At 45.9% G+C, this 21,643-nt stretch overlaps 1 protein-coding gene and 1 pseudogene across 1 annotated transcript; one reads left to right on the plus strand and one right to left on the minus strand.

Moving 5' to 3' along the window:
- Positions 1–1,958: 1,958 nt before the first annotated feature.
- On the minus strand, positions 1,959–8,009 carry ANGPTL4 (angiopoietin like 4). Its single transcript, XM_045850601.1, has 7 exons — positions 7,489–8,009; positions 7,163–7,273; positions 6,946–7,063; positions 4,606–4,719; positions 4,237–4,332; positions 3,867–4,148; positions 1,959–2,940 (listed from the first exon to the last, which is right to left on the minus strand). Exons 1-7 carry the CDS (start codon positions 7,825–7,827, stop codon positions 2,759–2,761), a joined length of 1,242 nt encoding a protein of 413 aa, XP_045706557.1. The 5' UTR covers positions 7,828–8,009; the 3' UTR covers positions 1,959–2,758.
- Positions 8,010–16,377: 8,368 nt separating this feature from the next.
- On the plus strand, positions 16,378–16,924 carry LOC123826528 (annotated as a pseudogene).
- The last annotated feature ends 4,719 nt before the right edge of the window (positions 16,925–21,643 follow it).

Here is a 21,643-nt window from a genome sequence, read left to right on the forward strand (position 1 = left end):
TCAGAAGGCAACAGGGTTTGGCTAGGATTTTCTTCTTTACATTTTATTGTGAAGTGTTTAAACATTTAGAAACATGGAAAGAATTATTCAGAGAGTATCTCTGTACTCATATTCCCCACCACCTGGATTCCACTATTAATACAGAATTTTGTTTTTATCACATATCCATCTCTCTATTCATCCATCTACCATCTTATTTTTTGATGTATCTCAAAGAAATTTGAAGATTTGGGGGAATCTAATGTATAGCATGGTGACTATAGTTAATAATAGCATACCACATACTTGAAAGTTGCTAAGAGAGTAGATCTTAAATGTTCTCACCACAAAAAAAAAAAAAGCGGCAGTTATGTGATGTGATGAGGAGTTAGCTAATACTATGGTACTCATCGTTTTGGCAATATAAAAATGTATCAGATCAACACATTGTACAACTTAAAGTTGCCCAGTGTTATATGTCAATTATATCTCAGTTCAGCTGGAAAAAATTAAAAGTAAAACAGAAAATGAAGGCATCTGTTTTCTTCACCTCTAAACTCTTCAGCATGAATATCATTAACTACACTTCAATATTTGTTTATGGCTCTTTTAGTAATTTATTTTGGGGTAAAATTGACATACAATGAAATGCACAAGTCTTGAGTGTACATTTGCTAAGACAAAGGTATGCACTGGAGTAACCCAGCTCTATCAAGACTCAGGATATCACCCTAATTCAGCAAAGTTTCCCTCATGCCCCCTCCCAGTCGGTCCTTATTCCACCCTTATAAGGTCAACCCCTATTCATGTGTTGTGTGTGTGTTTTCCATCATGCATCGGTTTTCTAGCTAGAACTGTTTTATTTTCATTGACTTTGGTTTTACTAATCTATTTATGGCAGGTGATACTGGTTTTCCACATGTGGTAGAGATATGTGTTTATATTTTTAAAAACTGAGTCATTCCCAATATGCATGAGAATCTGGCTTAATTATTAATAGCACAACCCCCTTTCACTCTCAAAAAGTGTCTCAGTTTGGACCATCAATATAGATCTCCCCACCTGTAATGGGAGGGGCTTGGTACCCTGGGACTCTTCTTTCACTCCTGTAGCCCAAGCACTTAGTACAGGGCTTAGCACATAGCCAGTGTTTGATAAATATTAGTTGAACTTATATTCATATTTTTAAAAGTCAACTTAAAGGAAACATGAAGATGTGGCATAAAATGTGAATTTACCCCAGATACTATCAATGTGCACATTATATTATGGCCCTTGGCCTCTGTGACTGTTGAGCCCTTGGCATATAGTTGATCCCAACTCAGATGTGCCATAAGCATAAAATACACAACAGTTTCCAACGATTCAGTAAAAAAAATTAAAAAAAATGAAATACCTCACTAGTGACTTTTATGTTTGCCTGACCTGTGTAGTATGTCATTCAGTTGATTGAGCATTGTCCAGTACACCAAAAGGTTGTGGGTTTGGTCTGCCACTGGGGTGAGTGTGGGAGGCAACCAATCGATGTTTCTTTTTCTCCCTCCTTCCCTTCTCTCTAAAAAAATAATAACTTTTCTGTTGATCACATGTTGAAATGGTAGTACTTTTGATATATTGGACTCAATAAAATATTTTTTTAAATTTCGCTTTGTTTCTTTTTGTTTTTTCTTTTAAAAATATTTTTTTGTTTTCTCTTTTTTTCTCTTTTTACTTTGTTAAAAAAATAGTTGATTTATTTATTTATTTTTAGAGAGGGGCAGGGAGGGAGAAAGAGAGAAAGAGAACATCAATGTGTAGTTGCCTCTCACATACCCCCTACTGTGGTCCTGGCCTGCAACCCAGGCATGTGCCCTAGATTAGGAATCAAACCAGTGATTCTTTGGTTTGCAGGTGGGCACTCAATCCACTGAGCCACAACAGCCAGGACTCTTTTTACTTTTTAAAAAATGTGACTGCTAGAAAAAATGAACTTAAACACATGACTCACGCATATCTTTATTAGGTGGTGGGGCATTGAGAAGTTGATGGTGACTCACATGTTTGAGTACAGTCCGGAGGGCACACTAATTTTCTCTCTTCCCTGCTTCTAAAAGGAATGAAGGAGGGCTTTGTTTTGTAATTTTGAAAATAAAAATGACATTCAATCATGAAATAATAAGGGAAGGAAATTAAAATCAGTTGTCAGAGGTGGTAGGAATAACCAGTGTTGTTGAGAGACCAGGGAGTGTTCACCTCCACCCTGACAACATGTTTTTGTGGATTTTGAAACTGTCCACTTTTTAAAACAAACCTAGGGACAAAGAACAAAATGTTCTGAGGTTGTTTTTATTCCAAGAATTCGGTGAGCTCCGCCCAGACACCACTGGCATGGGCTCATCCCATAGCACCCACATACAACACAGCGTGGTGAGGGTGCCCTGGTCCCCTGGCCAGTCAACATGACTGAATCTGTATTTCAGGGCTGTTGTGGTTGCCCCTAAGTGGTCCTTCTGTGCCTCCCAACTCCTCAGGTAGGCAAGTAGCAGGCCTTAATGCCCATTGGTCCCACGCTTCTGTGGCCTGTGCCCTACAGCTCTTCAGTTCCGTCTTTCTCAGAGAGTATCGCCTGCAGCTCCACACTAGGAAAGGGGGCCTCTCCAGTCATAGGCTTCTTCTCTGTCCACAAGGCTCCAGATAGCCCCTGCCCAGAGCCCCTGCCCAGGCAGGGAGTGGCCACACGCTGGGCCAGAGTCAGAGTCACTCTCCTCTAGGAGCCTGGGACCAGGCCCCAATAAGGAGGCTAGGAGGCTGCTTCAGCCACTGTGGGCTGGATCAGCATGGTGGTGGCCTGTAGCGGATAGTAGCGACCCCGCCACGTCTTCCAGAAGATGCCCTTCTTACGTTGCTGTCGCTGTCGAGGGATGGAGTGGAAGTACTGGCCATTAAGGTTGGAGTGGCTGCAGGACCCAAACCACCAACCACCTGCAGGGGTCAGAAAAAAGGGAGCATGTTTAGGCAGGGTCCTTGGGTCTCCCCTGGGGCTGGGATGGAGATGAGGCTAGGCATTTATATGCTTTAGAAGGGAGGACTCTGGCAGTGGTTGTCAAATTGTGTTCTGAAGAACCCCAGGTTGTGACAGAAAAGCCTCAGGGACTCTGGGCTTCCAGGTTCAATACCACAGCTTTCACTTCTGTGACCGTGGCAAGTCATTTCTCTGTGCCTGACACATGGCAAACATTAATTAAAGACTTTCTATGATTGTCATCTGTCTCATCAATTTATATTAGATTGAACCATAAGAAATTACCATTATTCAGCCCTGGCTGGCGTAGCTCAGTGGATTGAGCGCGGGCTGGGAACCAAAGTGTCCCAGGTTCGATTCCCAGCCAGGGTACATTCCTGGGTTGCAGGCCATAACCCCCAGCAACCGCACATTGATGTCTCTCTCTCTCTCTCTCTCTCTCTCTCTCTCTCCCTCTTCCCTCCCTAAAAATAAAATAAATAAATAAATAAAAAGAAATTACCATTATTCCATTATTTTTTGACCCACCAAAAGGCAGTTTGATATGTTTCAATTCACAGGGCCTGGGCTTTGCCTTTGATTTCTAATATGACAGAGTTTGTCTTCATGACTTTGCCACATGCCAGCTACCATCCCACAAGTGTCATCTCGTTGAATTTTCCTAATAACCACATGGAGGAGGCACTGTGGTTATACCCACTTTAAAGATGGGGCAACTGAATGTGAGAGAGGCTAAGTCAGTCACCCAAGGGCACACAGTAAGTAAGGAAAAGAGACTGAATGAAACTGAGGTTGAAGGAAGGGCAGGGAAGCAGAAAGGCAGGGAAGCAGAAAGGCAGGTAAGGAGGCTCCACAGGCAAGACAAAGAAGGATAGAGCTCACTTACCAGAGAGGCTCTTGGCACAGTTCTTGTCCCCGCGGAGGTCATGGTCCTGGTCCCAAGTGGAGAAGGGCAGGGAGAGTCCACTGGGTGCCACAGTGGTGGCACCTAGCTTGCTGGCCACGGGTGCTGTTAGCTGCAGGCTGTAGGCAGTGTCCTCGCCACCAAGGCGGACAGGGAACTGCAGCGACTCAGCGTTGCCCTCCCAGTCCTGGAGCTTCACAGCCAGGTGGCTGTTACGGTCCCCCAAGATCAGATGCACCTTCTCCAGTCCCAGCCAGAACTCTCCTACAGTGGGGAAGGCCATTAGTGAGATGGGGACCCACCTCCACAGCCCCCTCTGCTCCCTGTGTCTCCAGCCACTAGAAACACCCACCTTGGGGATCTCCAAAGCCAGCTTTGTAGGCTTCCCAGGGCTGATTGAAGTCCACAGAGCCATCCTGGCGCCTCTGAATTACAGTCCACCCTCCATCTGCCCAGATAGGTACAAAGTCACCAGGAGGACTCTTCTCACAGGGGACTCCAACTCCTCCATTTGGCTCCCAAGCCCCAAGCCACCTCCAAACCCAGGAAGGGCAATGTCCAGGGGTACCACGGAAGGGGTACTGTGGGCTGGCCAACAGGCCAGAGGCTCAGCCTAGGTCTCTGTCTTCAGGACCCAGCAGGGAAAGAGGGAGTGGGAGTGAGGGAGGTGGGCTGCATTTGACAGAAAGACACCAGCACCTGGTAGGCCAGCTCATCCTACCTGTGGTCATCTTGCAGTTAACCAGGAAAGGCAGGGACCCCTGAGGCTGAATCTGGAATAGTCCACTTTGCCGTTCTCCCTCTTCAAACAACTCTTGGCAGTCCCTGGGCAGCCCTGCAGGACAAAGAGAAGGGCGGGGAGATTGAAGCAGAGAGCAGTCCTGAACGGTCCCCAGAAACATGTGTGCTTAGAGTCTGGTCAGTGGGCAACAGCAGTATAAAGGGAGCAATCCTTAGTTCACAACACCTCCCGAACACTTGCCTAAAGTCTTCCATGGCTTCCTCTGCCTCCCTCAACACTGCCTGCAAGGCACTCCAGGACGGGCCCCTGCACCTATCCACCCTCTTCCCCACTGCATGCCTCACCTTCTGGACACACAGCCTTCCGTGTCCCCCACACTCTCCTGCCACAGGGTCCTTTGGACATGCTGGTCCCTCTGCCTACAATGCTGTTCACTCATGCCTTTTTCTGCCTCATTCTAAAGGTCCCAGGTTATAGATGGAATCCCTGACCCCCAGGCCAGGCCAGACCCCCAGAAGGGGCCATCAAAGACTTTCCACTTCCAACACTGGGGCCATCTGGTAATCTCTCCCCGACTCCCTCCATTGAATGAGGCCTCCGTGAGTCCAGGGACAGGGAGTGTTCTTGGCCCAGGCTGATCCTAGTCCACAGCAGGTGTTTAATAAAGACACAATGAATGAATGATTTATAGGAGCTAGATGGGGGGAAGGGGAGGTGAGGCAAGACCTGGACAGGCTCTGCTTTGTCTAGTGGGGGAATTGGATCAGGCCTGGGTGGGACTTGGGGGGGCAGAGGTCCTGCCTGGGGTCCCAGGTATCAGAGGGGGAGTTGAGTGATTGAGGAGTAGAGAGAGGGAGAGAGAAAAGGAGGAGGGAGGGAGGGAGAAGGTGAGGAAGGAGGGATGGCTACAGCTAGTGGAAAGTCCCACACCCAGCCCAGCAAAAAAGTAGGGAAAAGGTCACCTGTTGGGGGTTGGTGGGGAGGCCCAGGACAAGGGGTGAGTGTGTCCTAACCACTGCAGGGGTGGGGGCCAGCCCAGAGTGACTGGAGATACTTTCCGGCCCCTGGGGCAGCTCCCCTTTCCCCTACTTTCTTCTCTTCCAATCAGGACAGGAACCCAGCCAAACCACAAATGTGGCTTCCATTAGCACCAGCTGTTTCTCTCTCCAGCTTGAACTTTCCCCTAGTTGGCCGGACTGAGCTGGAGTCTGGGAGTCCCCAAACTCTTGAGTTTCCTTCTTATCCCTCAGCCTCCACATTCCTCAGCCTGGACCTATACCTGTTGGCCCATCCCAGAAGCCCCCATCTCAGGACAGCAGTTTGGGAGGGTGTACTGGACCCTCCCTGTTAGGAGTGGCAGGGGAGCAGTAGAGTGGGGGAGCCCTCAAAACTAGAGGGCTGGAATCCAGCAACCTGCCTGAGGGTATGAAGGGTGGGGAATCTGAACTTTCACCCAGTTGGCTGCAGACATACACATGTCAGTCCTGGTGACAGGGCAGGAGGACCATAGGGAAGTCAGCTGGGTCTTGGGCCATGAATTTAGGATGGGGCAGAGACATGGGAAGCTGGGAACCTGTGTTGACATACACAGCCATGTGGTTGAAAATCTGGGGCAATTCCAGGCATACACCCCAAAAGGACCCAGCACTCCAGATGGTGGTGACAATTAGCTCTCTGTGGTAGTGGGGGGTGGGAAACAGGTGTTCAGGCACTTTGGGGCCAAGAGAGGGGTGAGGGACCAGGTGTTTGGGTCAGCAGCCCTGGATTTATCAGAGATGCAAGAGTGAATGTGTCTGACCAGGGACATAGGGGTCCTCTGCCCTTGCTCTACCTCCTAGCTATACATTCCAAGCCTCAGAACCCCTCTCCCAGGCAGGCATTTGCTGTTTACCCAATAAGAACTCCAGACTCCCTAGCTGACACCCTCTTGTCTACCACCATGACCTCCTAGAAAGTTCCAACCTAGATGGAGGTATCTCTGAGCTGCACCAGCCCCTTCCCCACACTCCTGCAGCTCAAGTCCCTCACGGACCCTCTTTCCCAGCACCTGCTCTATTAGTGGCCAGCAACGCTTGGGGAACACCCACTGGCCCATTGGGAAGAAGGGTGGCATGGTCAGGGGCAGAGCTGTGGAGGGAGGTGCCCCATCAGCCCTTCACCAGAGCCCACAGGGACCCAGAGCCAGGACCTCTTTTCTTCTGAGTAAGGTGGACATGGCAAGGAGGGGTACAGGAATGGTGTGTGTGTGTGTGTGTGTGTGTGTGTGTGTGTGTGTGTAGGGGAGAGCTGCCAGAGGACAGCAAAGGGCTGGATACTCACTCTGCGAATGGCTTATATTGTGAGCGTGGCCAACAAGCTGGGATACCTTGGGTATCCTCTTCCTCCTGGCAGGCTTGGCCATCCTGTGGTCCACCTGCATGGGGGCCAGGAGACCCACCTGGGAAAGGATGGGAGAGTATCAGATATGACTGGCTCACATCCAGGCCCATAGGTCCAGCTTTGACTTCCCTCCCCACCTGAGGCAAGCATCTGGCACCTGGCTCTGCAGATTCTGGATTCTCAGATGCTGCTTCTCCAGGTGCTGCTGCTGCTGGGCTACCTTCTGGAAGAGCAGCTCGATCCTGCTGTTCTGAGCCTTGAGCTGGGTCTGGGAAGAATGTGAAAACCCTAGTGAGGACCCGGCCTTCTGCCGCCAACCTCTCCGTTCACCCATCCCTCTGTCCTTCCAACTTTCCATTCTCTGACGCCTGGTCAAGAGAGCTCAGAGTGCCCTGGATGCGCCCCTGCCCCCTTCTGTCCATACCCTTCCAGACTCGAGAGTGAGCAGTAGCAGCTCGGACAGCCAACCCCCATTGCACGTACCTGCAGGTTGCGGAGGGTCTCGGGGGCGGCTTCACCACGGGAGAGTGGACTTGCAGGGACGTGCGAGGAAGCGGCGGGTGCCCCAGGCTCCTCACAGGCAGCTCCGCACGCGCTCAGACGCCGCTCCAGGGCGCCCAGCTGCCCCCGGGTGCGCTCCACGTGTTCGCGGAGCCCGTGGCCGAGCTGGAGGAGTCCGTGCGCCAGCACGTTCACCTCATCCCAGGACGCGAAGCGAAGCGGTGGCTCAGCTGGTGCGGGGCTGCCCTGCACTCTCAGCAGCCCCGCGGTGGCAGCGCACAGCACCAGGGCTGCTCCAGCTGTCGGCGGCATACAGCGCATGCTTCCGGGTGGCCTGGGCGCGGCGAGTCAGGGACTCAGACACAGCCGCACGGGGGAGCAAGGCTGACTCAGAGTCTAGAGACGTGGGGACCCTTGCAGAGCTCGCTAGTGCAGAAGCCACAGGGAACAAGGGTCTGATACAGGCCTCGAATCCTCTGTTTGGCGTATCCCTGCGACGCCCTCTTTTATAAGGTGGTTGCCAGAAGGAGTGGGGCAACTTCGAAGGCGGAGCTTGGGGCGTGGGGGGCGGGGGGCCGCACATGGGGTGGAGTTCTGTCTGTTCCAGGCCGTGTAGATAATAGGATGGGTGCGGGGCACCCTAGAAGGGCAAAACTCCTCCCTACCTGTCCCTGACGTGGCTTCCCTGCTGACCGTAGCAGAAGTCACTGTCTGTCTCTCTGTGGTCCTTTTTCCTGCATCGGAATTCCAAGTCGCCCACCCAGCCCGGCTCTCCACACTGGAATGGGGAACGGGCTCTGGCTTACTCGAGGAAGGCTGGCCTGCAGCTGCATTCCTCGTGCCCTCCTTAAGTCCAAAGCTGGGAAGCGGTCGGGAAAGAGACGTGAGAGACAGAGTCTTGGTGCACTGAATCCCACAGGGCCAAGGGGGAGCCCATGATGTTTCCAGGAGAGCTAAGACCAGGCTGCCCCACCACCACCCCTGCCCCATCGGGAAATGCCTCTGCATTCCCTGGCTCCTTCCTCAAAAATTAATCATGGCGCATGTGTCTGAGGGTTCATTTCATTTCATTTCATTTCATTTCATTTCATTTCATTTCATTTCATTTCATTATTTTGGAAGGGGCAGAGATCAACTTGTTGTTCCACTTATTTATGCATTCATTGGCTGCTTCTTTTTTTTTCTTTTTTTTTCCTTTTTTTTTTTTTATTTTAATCATTGTTCAAATACAGTTCATTGGCTGCTTCTTGAATGTGCCCTGACCGGGGATCAAACCACAACCTTGGCTTACCCGGACATAGCTGTAACCAACTGAGCTCCTGAGCTGGGGGCAATGACTGTGGATTCTTTAATGTCTCTCATCCCTCTTCCCCACAACCTAGTGCCCTGGTGGCAGGGTCTGTGTCTGCCCTGTTAAGTCTCCAGCTCAGGGCCTCACTTCTCAATGACACTCTCTGCCCCCAGGGCCTGCGTGTCTATGAGTCTTGCCTGTATCAATATAGGAACCTCCTAACAGAAAGAGGGGATACCTGGAAGGAAGGCCAGCCCACTCATTCATTCATTCATTTGGCAGTCTGCTCCCCTATGTGGAGTCCCTAAGCTGGTGGAGAGACTCCACACTCTGAGACTGGGGTATGGGCAAGGTTGGGACAAAGAAAGAACTGAGTGTAGCTGTGGGGCTGGACCAAGTCTATTCCACAATGGTAGGCATTTATTCAACAAACTTTCACTAAAGTCCTCCCCCTATACCCTGTCAGGAAAGACAGGTTAGCACAGAAAAATCTGCCTTCCAGGAAGAACCCGAGGCAGGTTGGTTTCCAGCTCTGGCAAGAAGAACAGAGTTGACTCAGCAGGGCTCAGAGCCAGCTCAGCCTCTGGAATGAAACTGCTTGCCCTGGGTTGATGTACAGTTTACCACTCACACATTTGGCCAGGCCAGCTGCCAGAGATGTAGATCCCAGCAGCAGTGACAGGCAGATGGGAAGGACAGGGAGGAAAACCTCCACAAGGAGTAGAACCAGAGGGTCACCATCTGCTCTAGAGGCAGCCTGTCCACCCTGAAGCCTCTGGCCTCCATCTGAGTGGGAGACATTGCTATCCCAGAGTGTGTTCTTTCCTCCCTGGCTTCCTGTGCTGAAATAATTGATCATTTACTTTTCTGACCTGAGGACTTTATTATCCATTTCTCAGCAGCTTCTTCCTCGCTACCAGGTTTCAGAGGTCACAAACACAAAAGGCTCTCTCTTAGAGTCACGAGCCATGAACAAGCTACACAAGAATTTCTCCTCACCTTGGCTGATGTAGCTCAGTGGGTTGAGCGCCAGCCTGTGAACCAAAGGGTCACCGGTTCTGTTCCCAGTCAGGGCACATGCCTGGGTTGCAGGCCAGGCCCCAGTAGGGGGCTCATGAGAGGCAAACACACATTGATGTTTCTCCCTCTCTTCCTCCTTCCCTTCCTGTCTATAAATAAATACATAAAATTTAAAAAAACTAAAAGTGGTGGTACCCTGACAAGTGTGGATCGATTGGTTGGGTGTCGTCCCACAAAGCAACAGGTCACTGGTTTGATTCCAGGTCAGGGCACGTGCCTGAGTTGCAGGTTTGATCCCTTTAGTTGGGACATGTATACAAGAGGCAACTGATTGATGTTTCTCTCTCACATCAATGCTTCTCTCCCTCTCTTCCTCCTTTTCCCGCTTCCTAAAAAATAAATAAATAAAATTTAAAAAGTAGTGGCAAACACCTACTGTGTACTAAATGTACTGTGTTCTAAAGTGATTCTGTATTCACTTAATTCTAATAACTCCAAATTTGGTAGGTACTTACTCTATTTCATAGACAAGACAGTGAAAGAGAGGTTACATACTTGTCCAAGTTCTCACAGTTATCTGGACAGAGCTAGGGTTTGAAACCAGGCTGGCTAACTCAGAGCTCTGTTCTGAGCAGCCATAATATGCTACCTTTACTCAAAATAGCCCAGTGAGCCTTGCCTTCTGATATTCATGCCCTTGTGTATTTTCCCTCTATCATATAATTAAGAGCATATTGTTAAACTGGTGGTGTGTGTGACTTCTGAGGTTAGGTCATAAAATACATGTGGCTTCTGCTTTGTTCTTGATTAGATCATGTGGTCCAGGAGAAGCCAGCTGCCATGCTGTGGGATGCTCAAGCAACCCTTTGGAGAGATCCACATGGTGAGAAACTGAGGTCCCCACTCAACAGCCAGCATGTAAGAGAGCTCGCTCTTTCTTTTTTAAGATTTTATTTATTTATTTTTAGAGAGAGGGAGAGAAACATAAACGTGTGCTTGCCTCTCACATGCCCCCTACTGGAGACCTGTTCTGCAACCCCAGCATGTGCCTTGACTGGGCATGGAACCGGTGACCCTTTGGTCGCAAGCCAGTGCTCAGTCCACTGAAGTATACCAGCCAGGGCTCTTGAAAGCACATCCTCCAGTCCCAGTCACACTTTCAGATGACACAGCCTCAGCCGACATGTTATTAACCTTGTGACACCCCATGCCACAACCACCCAGCTAAGCCTCTCCCAAAGTCATGAACCATTAAAACTATGAAATAACAAATGTGTGTTGTTTTTCTAAGCTACTTGTAATGCAGCTGACACAATAGATAGCTAATATAATAGCCAACACTTCAATAGTCTCACTCTGTTCCTGGCACTATTTTGAATATTTTATGTACATGCATTCACTGAATATACCCTATAATGTTGGGATAGTACTGTTTTAAGCTACATTTTGAAGAAGAGAGGAAACTGAGGCATAGAGAAATCCCATGGTTTGAGAGAGGAGGTGTGAGGGCAATAGTTCCCCAGGATGGCTAGGACTATAGTTTGCCTTAAACCTGTCCCAATCATGGTCTGTTTTGAGTTCTGCCAGGAGCTGACAATGAGTGCTGCTCCCATGAGTTACAATCCTCTCACTTGTTCAAATTTGCACAGAAGCCAAACCTCCCCTGCCATCTATCCTCTCACACACATATATAATATATATGCATATGTGTAATACATATGCACCTATGTAAGACACACACACACATATAAAATACAGAGAGAAAGAAAGGTAATACCCACACATTATTTTTTCTGAGCCATATGTTGCAGACATTATGTATGACTTTGCCTTTTACTAAGAACAAGGATATTCTGCCCAGCTGGTGTGGCTCAGTGGATTGAGCACTGGCCTTCGAACCAAAGGTTGCTGGTTCAATTCCCAGTTAGGGCACATGCCTGGGTTGCCAGCCATGTCCCCAGTGAGGGGCATATGAGAAGCAACTACGCACTGATGTTTCTCTCCCTATCTTTCTCCCTCCCTTTCCCCTCTCTCTAAAAATAAATAAATAAATAAAATCTTAAGAACAAGGACATTCTCTTACATGACCACTGTTGGGAACCACCCTGCCTGGTCTCAGGAAGCTGTAACCCCCTGTGACTTAGGCTGAGTGAAAGACCTCCAGACCAGGAGCCACTAAGGAGACAAAACTTATTTCCCTGGCATGAACGCTGCCTGTGCTTGGCCTCCCAGGCTTGATCAGTTAGCCAATGATGGGTAAGATTTCCCATAGAGGAAATCGCCTAAGACAGGCATGATCACAAGGAGGCCTCTTGAAAGAGACTCAGGGCTGTGGAAATGAAGGGGTGATGGACATCAACCCCTGCCCCCTTGGCTTTGTCAAAGCCTGAGTCCTTGTTCTTAGATGTGATAAATCCAAGTCTCCTGGCTGCCTTTGTCTCCTCTGTCCGACTCAGGCCTGTGGAAATAGCAGGAGCGGTGCAGTCTAGACCAGAGTTGGCAGACCCCTGGGGTAATCAGGCCTGGGACATAGAATATGCAAGATCCTGTGAGATCTGTTTGCTGGAGGATGTTATTAGATTAGAATTTGAAGGCACAGACAGGAAACCAAAACTAGCCCTTTGAGCCCTGTAGTCCTTTCAAATGTTAAAACTCCAAACCTGCCCAGAATCCCAGCGGGGGTTCTGTCTGTACCTTTGAAAGTCACCTATTTCTTTTCATCTTTTCTGCCAGAGGAACATTGAGCAGTTGCCTGCCCTGTGTGCCCCAACTAGGACCAAACACCAAACCCAGGCATGTGCCCTGAACAGGAATCAAACTTGAGACCTTTAGGTTTTGTGGGATGACACTCCAACCAACTGAGCCACATCAGCCAGGGAAATACTTGAATATATTGTAAAATGCTCAGCACAATGAGTCAAGTTAACATTCTTCACCTCATAGTCACAATTTTTTTTCTTGTGATGAGAGCTTTTAAGATCTACTCTTTTAGTATATTTCAAATAAGCAATAGAGTATTATTATAGAAAAATATGTATATAATCACCTTTGTGTTACATCCTCATGACTTACTTATTTTGTAACTGGAATTTGGTACCTTTTGACCTAATTGTGATTCTTTTAGCCACTTAACATGAATACTGGATGATCAGTGCTATCAGGGGGAAGCACAAGAGATAGAAGAGCCCAGATGAGAAACCAGTGCTATCAGGTGAGGCTCCCTGAGGCTGAGGGATGCCAAGATGATCCAGACAAAGAGGTAAGGAATGGGTGACCCAGCTTGGGGGAGGAACCTGAAAAATGCACTATAGCCTGGGACATGTACCTGATTTTTCCTAATAAGCCAAGAGGGACACTGAGGCTATGTACGTGGGCACCCCAAGAAAGGCTGCTGGGCCTCTCTCCAAGGCATGGCCCCACCACCCCAGCATCTAGCTCATCATAACCTTCTCTGCCAGTCTCTGGTCACATTGTGGTCACCAGGAAAGGTCAGCCCTAGGGCGGGAGCCTCAGAGACTCAGGGCACCAGTGACTCAGACATTGGGCCGAGGCTTCAGAAGGGAGTGGAACAGCCAGTGCTGCTGAGACAACTTTCCCATCTATACCCAATCTCCCAGTCCTCCCAGCCTGGGAGCCTGTGTGTACATGAGCACACTAAGGAAAGAATAATAAGGCTGTGTTCATATTTATTTAGCACTCACCTTTATACCATCAGGCATGTGCAGTCTCTGTCTCACGTCACCCTCAAACTGGCCTGGGACAGGAGAACACTCCTTTCCCTTTTGAAATGAGGAAACTAAGATTCTGATTCCTTCAGACACTTGGCTGAAGTCACACAGGTTTTGAGGGCCAAGATTTGAACCTAGTTTTCTCTAGTTCTAAACCACTGAGTCTCTAGTTTTGAATGAATAGTGCCTTTCTGTTGCCCCAAACCCAAAAAGCCTAACCAGCATAGCTGCAGAAGTCTCCCTTCACTGGTCATGTGTCCACACAAATTTTGTTCAAGAATGTTTATCCAGATTTATTCATCACTTTTAAGGGTTTTTTTTTGTATATTTAAACATTGTCATTTTAAAAATTGTTACAGACTGAGCTCTGGCTGGTGTGGCTCAGTGAATTGAGCATTACCTGTAACCAAAAGGTCACTGGTTCCATTCCGTGTCAGGACACATGCCTGAGTTGTGGGCCAAGTCCATGGTTGGGGGTGTGCAAGAGGCAACCAGTCAATGTTTCTCTCCTTCTTTTTTTCCTTCTCCCTAAAAATAAATAAATAAATAAAATCTTTTAAAAAATTGTTATGGACTGAATTTTTTTTAATTAGGATACATTCTTTTACTTTTCAGTTTACTTATCAGTTCATGATGTGCTGGGAAATATGGGAAAAAGAAAAAGTAGGAATTGAGAACTTTTCTCTCAGGTAAATTGTCTATCTTAAAATGGCAAATTTTGTTCTAGAATGGTCAGGGAAATGTTACCCTTACAAATGATTTTCAAAACCAAACCCAACCCAACCCTGCTTCTTTCTCATTAAATTTCATACTCCTGCCCACAATCCCAATAGACATGCATTTCATAAGAGAAAAGATTGGGACCTTGATGTGCAAATACAACTCACTATATGAAGACCAGGGATTTAGTATAAAAGAATAAGTACCAGTACAATGTTGTTGGGACATGGGAAAGCAGAAGGAAGTGAAATTCAGGAGAGAAAGAAGCCAAAAGCATTAACAAGAATCTTACATTGGGAGACATAACAGGTATTTCTAAAAGGCTAGAGCCCTGTGACAGAATACTGTGTTTTTTTTCCCCCAAAGTGTTCCAGAATTAACAAAACATGGTTGGACTGAATATTTGTATCCCCCTTCTGATGTTGAAGCACTAACCCTCCGGTGTGATGGTATTTGGAGGTGGGGCCTTTGGGAGTGATTAGGGTGTGAGGGTGGAACTGGTAGACATGATGGAACTGGTGCCCTTATTAAAAAAGACTCTCTCTCTCTTCATCACATGAAGACAGAGAGAAGGTGGCTCTTTGAAAGCATTGTCCCTAAGCTTTTGCTACTATAAACCATACAATAATAAATAATCTTTCAGGTTGTCATTTTATACCTGTACAATTATACCTGTAGGAGGAATTTCCCAAAGTAGAATTACATCAAAAAGGATGTATTTTGTTAATTTTGATAAATGTTACCAAATTGCCTCCATGGAGTTGGGCCAATGTGCATTGTTACCAACAGTGTACAGCAGCATATATTTCCCCTCAGCATTGCCAGCAAACTATTTTATTGAACTTCTGGATTTTTGGAACCAGCATGGTAGCACTGCTCACAGGGGTCAGAAGTCACCAAGCTAACGGTGATGTGGATGGTAAGTTCCATTTGGACCCAGGCAGTGACCGATGGTGGAGGGTGTGCCTGGCTTCCCTCTGATCACTGGGGCCTTTCCTCACCTTGTAATTGGAAGCAGACCCAGCTGCCTACCACTGTGAAAGCCAGTACTTGATAGGCAGGTGATGATGTGCAGGGGTGTCCAAGGTTTTGGCATCTCTGGGCCACACTGGAAGAAGAAGAGTTGTCTGGGGCCACACATTAAATACATTGCGACTCGTATTTACACACACAAAAAATCAAATAATGTTTTATGTAAATTTTATGATTTTGTGTCGGGTGGCATTCACAGCCATCCTGAGCTGCATACAGCCCTTGGGCCTCAGGTTGGACACCCCTGAAAGAAAAGTGGTTTATTTTCAGGTGTCAGCAACCTGGAAGATGGGGACTCACATCTCAAAGCCTATCTCCTGGGAAGATGGGGAACTCATGTCTCAAAGCCCATCTTCCCCTCTCAGTGGAGGTGGAGGTTTTTCTAAGGAGGGAGAGGGGAACAGAACAAAGAGATCAAGGCGGGGAGCTGCAGAGGTCTCCACGTGCAGACAAGCACAGCCCATTCCGATAGCTCAAGTGACGGTCCAGTGTGTGTCATCCTGGTTTAGTCATCCTGGCTTCATATCATCCTGTCTTGTTTCTTTTTAAAGATTTTATTTATTTTTAGACAGAGGGGTGTAGAGGGAGAAAGAGAGGGAGAGAACATCAATTGGTTGCCTTTTGCACGCACCTCAACCCGGTACTGGCCAGCAACCCAGGCATGTGCCTTGACTAGAAATTGAACCAGCAACCTTTTGCTTTGCAGGGCAGCACTCAACCAACTGAGCCATGGTGGTCAGGGCACATCTTCCTGGTTTTATGTCATCCTGGTTCTACTTCATTCTGGTTCCACAGTCGAAGGTTAGCAAACCTCCCAGAGCTGAGATGCCTAAAAGTCTGAGTCTGTATCTGCTAAAGTTGTTCCTAGAATTTTTATACAAACATGCTGTTTATCTACAAGCTACTTATTAGTCAGAGCCTGCACTTACAGAAACAAGGTCAGAAGAAGGGTGGGGTGGGTAACAATTTGCCACCATTACAGTTTTCCACTGTTAGAACCTCTTCAAGGTCTCACCCTCTGTTGCCCAAGGGTATGGCATTCAAAACCAGCCCGCCCAGCCAAGATGACCCACTTCCACTCCACTTAAAAATTACCAGAACATCCCTAGAACTGATTAGGCTGATGATGCCATGAAAAGTCTCTTGTCTTTGGAAATGACCAACTAGAAGTTGAAGCTAAAAATCAAACAACAGCAGTTGATGAACAAGGTATCCCTGAGAAAACCAGCTCCCTCCAGGCTCAAATTGTTGCCTTGACTATCAGGTTTGCAATTAGGAAGAATTCGCAGAACCATTGAAAGGACGGAGCCCACAAGCTACCTGCTGATGAGCACTAACCAGAGCAATAGATGCTCAAAATCCTCTGTAAGACCAACCTCTATAATGTCCTCAAGAAGACGTGCAAGGAGCTGGGGACTGATTATACCTTTCTCTTTCTGTGCTACCTGGAAGCCCACTGCCGTTGGGTGGCTGAAGAGGCTCTGTGTACTTGGATAGCCCAGGAGGCTCAAAAGCTGAAGAAGCAAAACAGGGCCTAAAAGCCGTAGCAGCAGCCCAGAAACAAGGCCAGAGGAACCCAGACAGCCCTTTTAAACGTGGACCAGAGGCAATCATGGAAAACCAATAAATTTTGTTAAAGTTAAAAGTAAACAACAACAACAATAACAATAATAACAACAACCTTCTGGATTTTCTGTCAATCTGATAGGTGAAAAATGGCATTTCACAGTTTTAATTTTCATTTTGGTACAAGATTATTTTTCCCAAATGTTTAATAGCCATTTGTTTTTCCTTTGAAATACAATTGAAAAAATTGGTATGGCCCTGGCCAGGTAGTTCAGTTGGTTAGAGCATCATTCTGATATGCCAAGGTTGCAGGTTCAATTCCCAGTCAGGGCACATACAAGAAGCAACCAAGGAATGCACAAATAAGTGGAACAATGAATCGATATTTCTCTGTCTCTGTCTCTTTCTCTCTCAAATCAATCAATAAAAATTAAAAAATTGGTGTATTGTTCTTTTTCTGATTGTCTTCAAGAAGCTCTGTTTTCTTTTTCTTTTATTTATTGGGGTGACACTGGTTAACAATATACAGGGTTCAGGTGCACAATTCCACCACATATCATCTGTACACTGTTGTGTGTTCACCACAAGTCAAGTTTCTGTCCATCACCATTTATCCCCCATACCCTTTTATACCTCCACTCTCCTACCCCCAATCACCACAGTTTGTCCATGGCATTGGCATTGCCATGGCATTGAGTTTTTTTCTCTCTCTCATTATTTTTGCTTAATCCCCATCACTATCCCAGAAGCTCTTTATAAGGCAAATTAAATTCTTGTGATATGAATCACAAGTTTTTTTCCCAGGTTGTCATTTGTCCCTGACTTTGCTGTTAATGTTTTTGCCATACAGAAATTTTATGTGTGTGAGAGAGAAAGAGCAAATATATCCTTTTTTTATATATAGCTTCTGGGTTTTAAGTCACAAAAAGTCCTTCCTCATTGCAAGCTGATAAAGGGATTCTCCCTTTTTTTTTTCTTGCAGACCACTTATGTTTTTATTTTTATGCTTAATTATTTGATTCAAATTACAGTGTTTTAATGAGCTAGGTACACCATCTCCCTTACCAATGACTTCCAATAGTGACACTCTAGAAATAGCCCAAGTGGTTCAACTTTAAGGAAAAGCCATAGAATGCTCTTCCTTTGCACTTCCAAACTGCAAATTGTTTTAAGGAAGTACTTAGTGACCCGGGAAAGTACATAGGGTGTGTTAAATGAGAAATACAGGCATTCAAGCTATGTATCCAGAGGCATTCCAATTTTTCTTTCTACATGTGTTTTTGAGAAGTGAGGCTGGTGAGAAGCCCACAAATGGGTGAATAATCTCAGGCAGAGTTTCTGCGGGCACATTTGTTCACTTATTAAGATATTTGTTGATGTTTCCATCACAAAAGAATGGCAACTGTGCATCTCTGAGTGGAAGTCCACATCACCACTGATGAAGTTGCCTTGCTGAAAAAAATCAAATCTGAATCAGGTAAAATGTCTGGAAGGTCCAATTTCCAAAAAATGTCCAAAATACTAGCTATGGGTCACACGTGGCTGTTGAACATTTGGAATGGGGCCAGTCCAAATTCAGATGTGCTCTGAATGTAAACTATACACTAGATTTGGAATACTTGAAAAAAAATGCAAACTACCTAACTTTTAAAATCTTGATTGGATGTTGAAATAATCAAATTTTGGACATGTTGGGTTAAAATTAAATAATTGAAATCAATTTCATCTTTAAAAAATCTCTTTAAAGTGCTTACTAGAAAATTTAAACTTACATAGTGACTCGCATTTCTGGCTCACAGTGTTTTTATTCTCAGCATGGGCCTAGAGCTATCTACCAATTTTTAGGAAATATGAATAAGAGGGAACTATTACTAATGACACCACAGAGGTGTGGTCAGCAAAATCCCAACTGAGACACGGCAAGACAAATCTGTCTTCTTTAACTAATAAACTGAAAAAAAATAGTGAAAGATTTTTTAGATCAAAGAGATTTTAAAAACATTTCAACCAAATGCAATGTATGGAGATTCTGGAATCCTGATTCAATCTGTCACTAAAATAATAAAACAAAACAAATTATAACATTTATGAAACAATTACAAACTTGAACACTTCCTGGACATTTGATGATTTTAAGTTTTTAAAGTATAGTAATGATATCATGGATATTTTAAAAATAAATAGTCCTTATCTCCTAGAATTCATACATATTCAAATATTTGCAAATGATGGACTGGCTGCTTTGAAGTAAATGTTTTAAAACAACCCAGTTAGCCAGGAAGTGGGAACATGGGAGGAGATGACACAGGACTGAGTTGACAGTTGTTCATGTTTTATAATCTACTTTTTTTTCATTGTGGAAAAATACTCATCATATAAAATTTACTGTTTTAACCACTTTCTTTTTTTAAACAATTTTCAAGTGGCATTAAGTACATTTCTGTATTTTTCTTTGCTTAAAATCCTCAAAAATAAAAGATTGAAATAAAAATTGTGCCTTGGCTGCATAGCTCAGTTGTTTAGAGTGTCTACCCAGTACACCAGGTTGCAGGTTGGATTCCCTGTCAGCACATACAAGAACTAACCAACAAATACATAAATGTGTGGAACAATGAGTGGAGTTCCCATCTCTCTCTCCTCTGCCCCCTCTTTCAAATCAATCAAAAATTGTTTAAAGATTAAAAATTGTGAATAAACAAATGGTGATCAAAATAAAATATGTAGGTAAATTAGCCCTGGTTGGTGTGGCTCAGTGATTTGAGTGCTGGCCTACAAACCAAAGGGTAGTCAGTTTGATTTCCAGTCAGGGCACATGCCTGGGTTGCAGGCCAGGTCCCCACTAGGGGGTGCGCAGGAGGCAACCACCCATTGATGATTCTCTCCCTTTCTTTTTCCCTCCCTTCCCTTCTCTAAGAAATAAATAAAATCTTAAAAGAAAAGATTTTTAAAAATTTAATAAAAATAAAATACATAGGTAAATTAATGTTGAGTTCCCAGGAAGGCTAAAGCAGTGATTTTTATTTCTTTTTAGTTTCTTAAATTTCTATATTAATATGCTATGTTTAGAGATATTTAAGGTAACAATAAGAAAAAGCTAAAGATGTCACTGTTTTTCAGGACAATTCCTTCACAGGTGTCCCACTACAAGCGCTGCTCCTAGATTTGGCCGGGGGAGAAGTGCCCTCTCGTGGCCCTTCTGAGAATGCTCTGGAGAGCTCCTTTCCTCCAGACCTGGGCTCCTGGAAAGGAAGATGCTCCTGATGGCTGTGCACCCTTTTGGGAACCTCCTGAGCGCCGAGGGGTCCTGGAGGACTTGTCCTAGAAGATGAGATGCTCAGAGGAGAAACCAAAGGGGAACTGCAGAGATGATGAGTAGCTACTTTCTTCCTCTTCCTTCTCCCCCATTCTCCCCCTCCCTCTCCTCTTCCTCACTCCGCTTTCCTCCTTTTTTTTAGTCTCATTTGATAACACTTCATTCATTCCTCCACCAAACATTCACTGAGCATCTTCTGTGTGCCAGGCCTTGTTCCAAGCACTGAGGACAAAAGTCCTTGCCCCGGTGGAACTGACACAATTACTGTGTGAGGTAGACAAAATAAACAAGTAAAGAAAATACACAGCGTGTTATGTGGTGATAAGTGCTAGGGAGCAAAATAAATCCAAGAAGAGAGATACCAAAGGGGGGATGCATGCAATTTTAAATAGCATGTTTAGAAACAGAGCCATTAAGAAGAGAGAGTTCGCCCTGCCTGGTGTGGCTCAGTTGGTTGGGTGGCATTCTGCAAAGAAAGGTCGCCCCTTGGATTCCTGGTCAGGGCACAGGCCTGGGTTGCGGGATGGGTCCCTGTGTATGAGAAGCAATAGATTGATGTTTCTCTCTCATGTACATGTTTCTCTCCCTCTTTTTTCCCTGCCTTCCTCTTTGTCTAAAAATAAATGAATAAAATATTTTTAAAAGAAGAAGAGGGAGTTTGAGAAGCATTTGAGATCTTGTTTCTTGGCATATATATGATCAGTGTGGCTCATCTAAACTCATAAAAACTCTCAAAAGAAGGAGAGGGAGAAAGAAAAGGAGGAGTTTGATTAGGGAAGTGAAGGATGTGGATGGGTAAGGTAGGCAGATACCTAGGAGAAGAACACCCCAGCCGGAGTAAATGGCCAGTGTGAAGATCATGAGGCAGGGATGGGCCTAATGTGTTTGGAACATTAAAGCTGCCCATGGGGGCAGGGAGAGGGAGAGAGAGAATAATAAGCAAATGCATCATGTTAAGATTTTGGAAGCCCTGGCTGGTGAGGCTCAGTGGACTGAACGTCAGCCTGAGAATCAAAGGGTTGCCAGTTCAATTTCCAGTCAGGGCACATGCTTGGGTTGCAGGCCAGGTCCCCAGCAGGGGATGTTCAAGAGGCAACGACCCATTGATGTATCTCTTCCTCTCTTTCTCCCTCACTTCCCCTTCTCTAAAAATAAATAAATAAAATCTTTAAAAAAACCAGATTTTGGAAATTTAGGTGAGGAAGACATACAGATGTATGTGTGTGTGTGTAAATGTAGAGAGAGGGAGAAACAGATGGAGAGAAAAAGAGGGGTACAATAGATACATATTGTTTGAACCTTTATACTTCGTATAAAATACTTCAATTTATATTTCCTGAGGGAAAGGACGTTCTTTACAAAGGATTTCTCTACTCTGTCAACTGTTGACATTTGTACAAGACAATTCTTTGCTGCTGGGGGCTGCCCTGTGCACAGTAAAATTTTTAGCATCTATGGCCTGTACCC

Source organism: Phyllostomus hastatus, unplaced genomic scaffold (assembly GCF_019186645.2).
Source record: "Phyllostomus hastatus isolate PE091 unplaced genomic scaffold, TTU_PhHast_1.1 phas_contig_81, whole genome shotgun sequence".
Classification (NCBI taxonomy): domain Eukaryota; kingdom Metazoa; phylum Chordata; class Mammalia; order Chiroptera; family Phyllostomidae; genus Phyllostomus; species Phyllostomus hastatus.

Bases quoted from the DNA above. Each gene is read 5' to 3' on its own strand.
- ANGPTL4 (XM_045850601.1), bottom strand. From the start codon at position 7,827: ATGCGCTGTATGCCGCCGACAGCTGGAGCAGCCCTGGTGCTGTGCGCT. The intron at 4,720-6,945 runs GTGAGTATCCAG...TTTGTCCTGCAG, and splicing joins CAATATAAGCCATTCGCAGA to GGCTGCCCAGGGACTGCCAA. The intron at 4,333-4,605 runs GTAGGATGAGCT...CTATCTGGGCAG, and splicing joins TAACTGCAAGATGACCACAG to ATGGAGGGTGGACTGTAATT.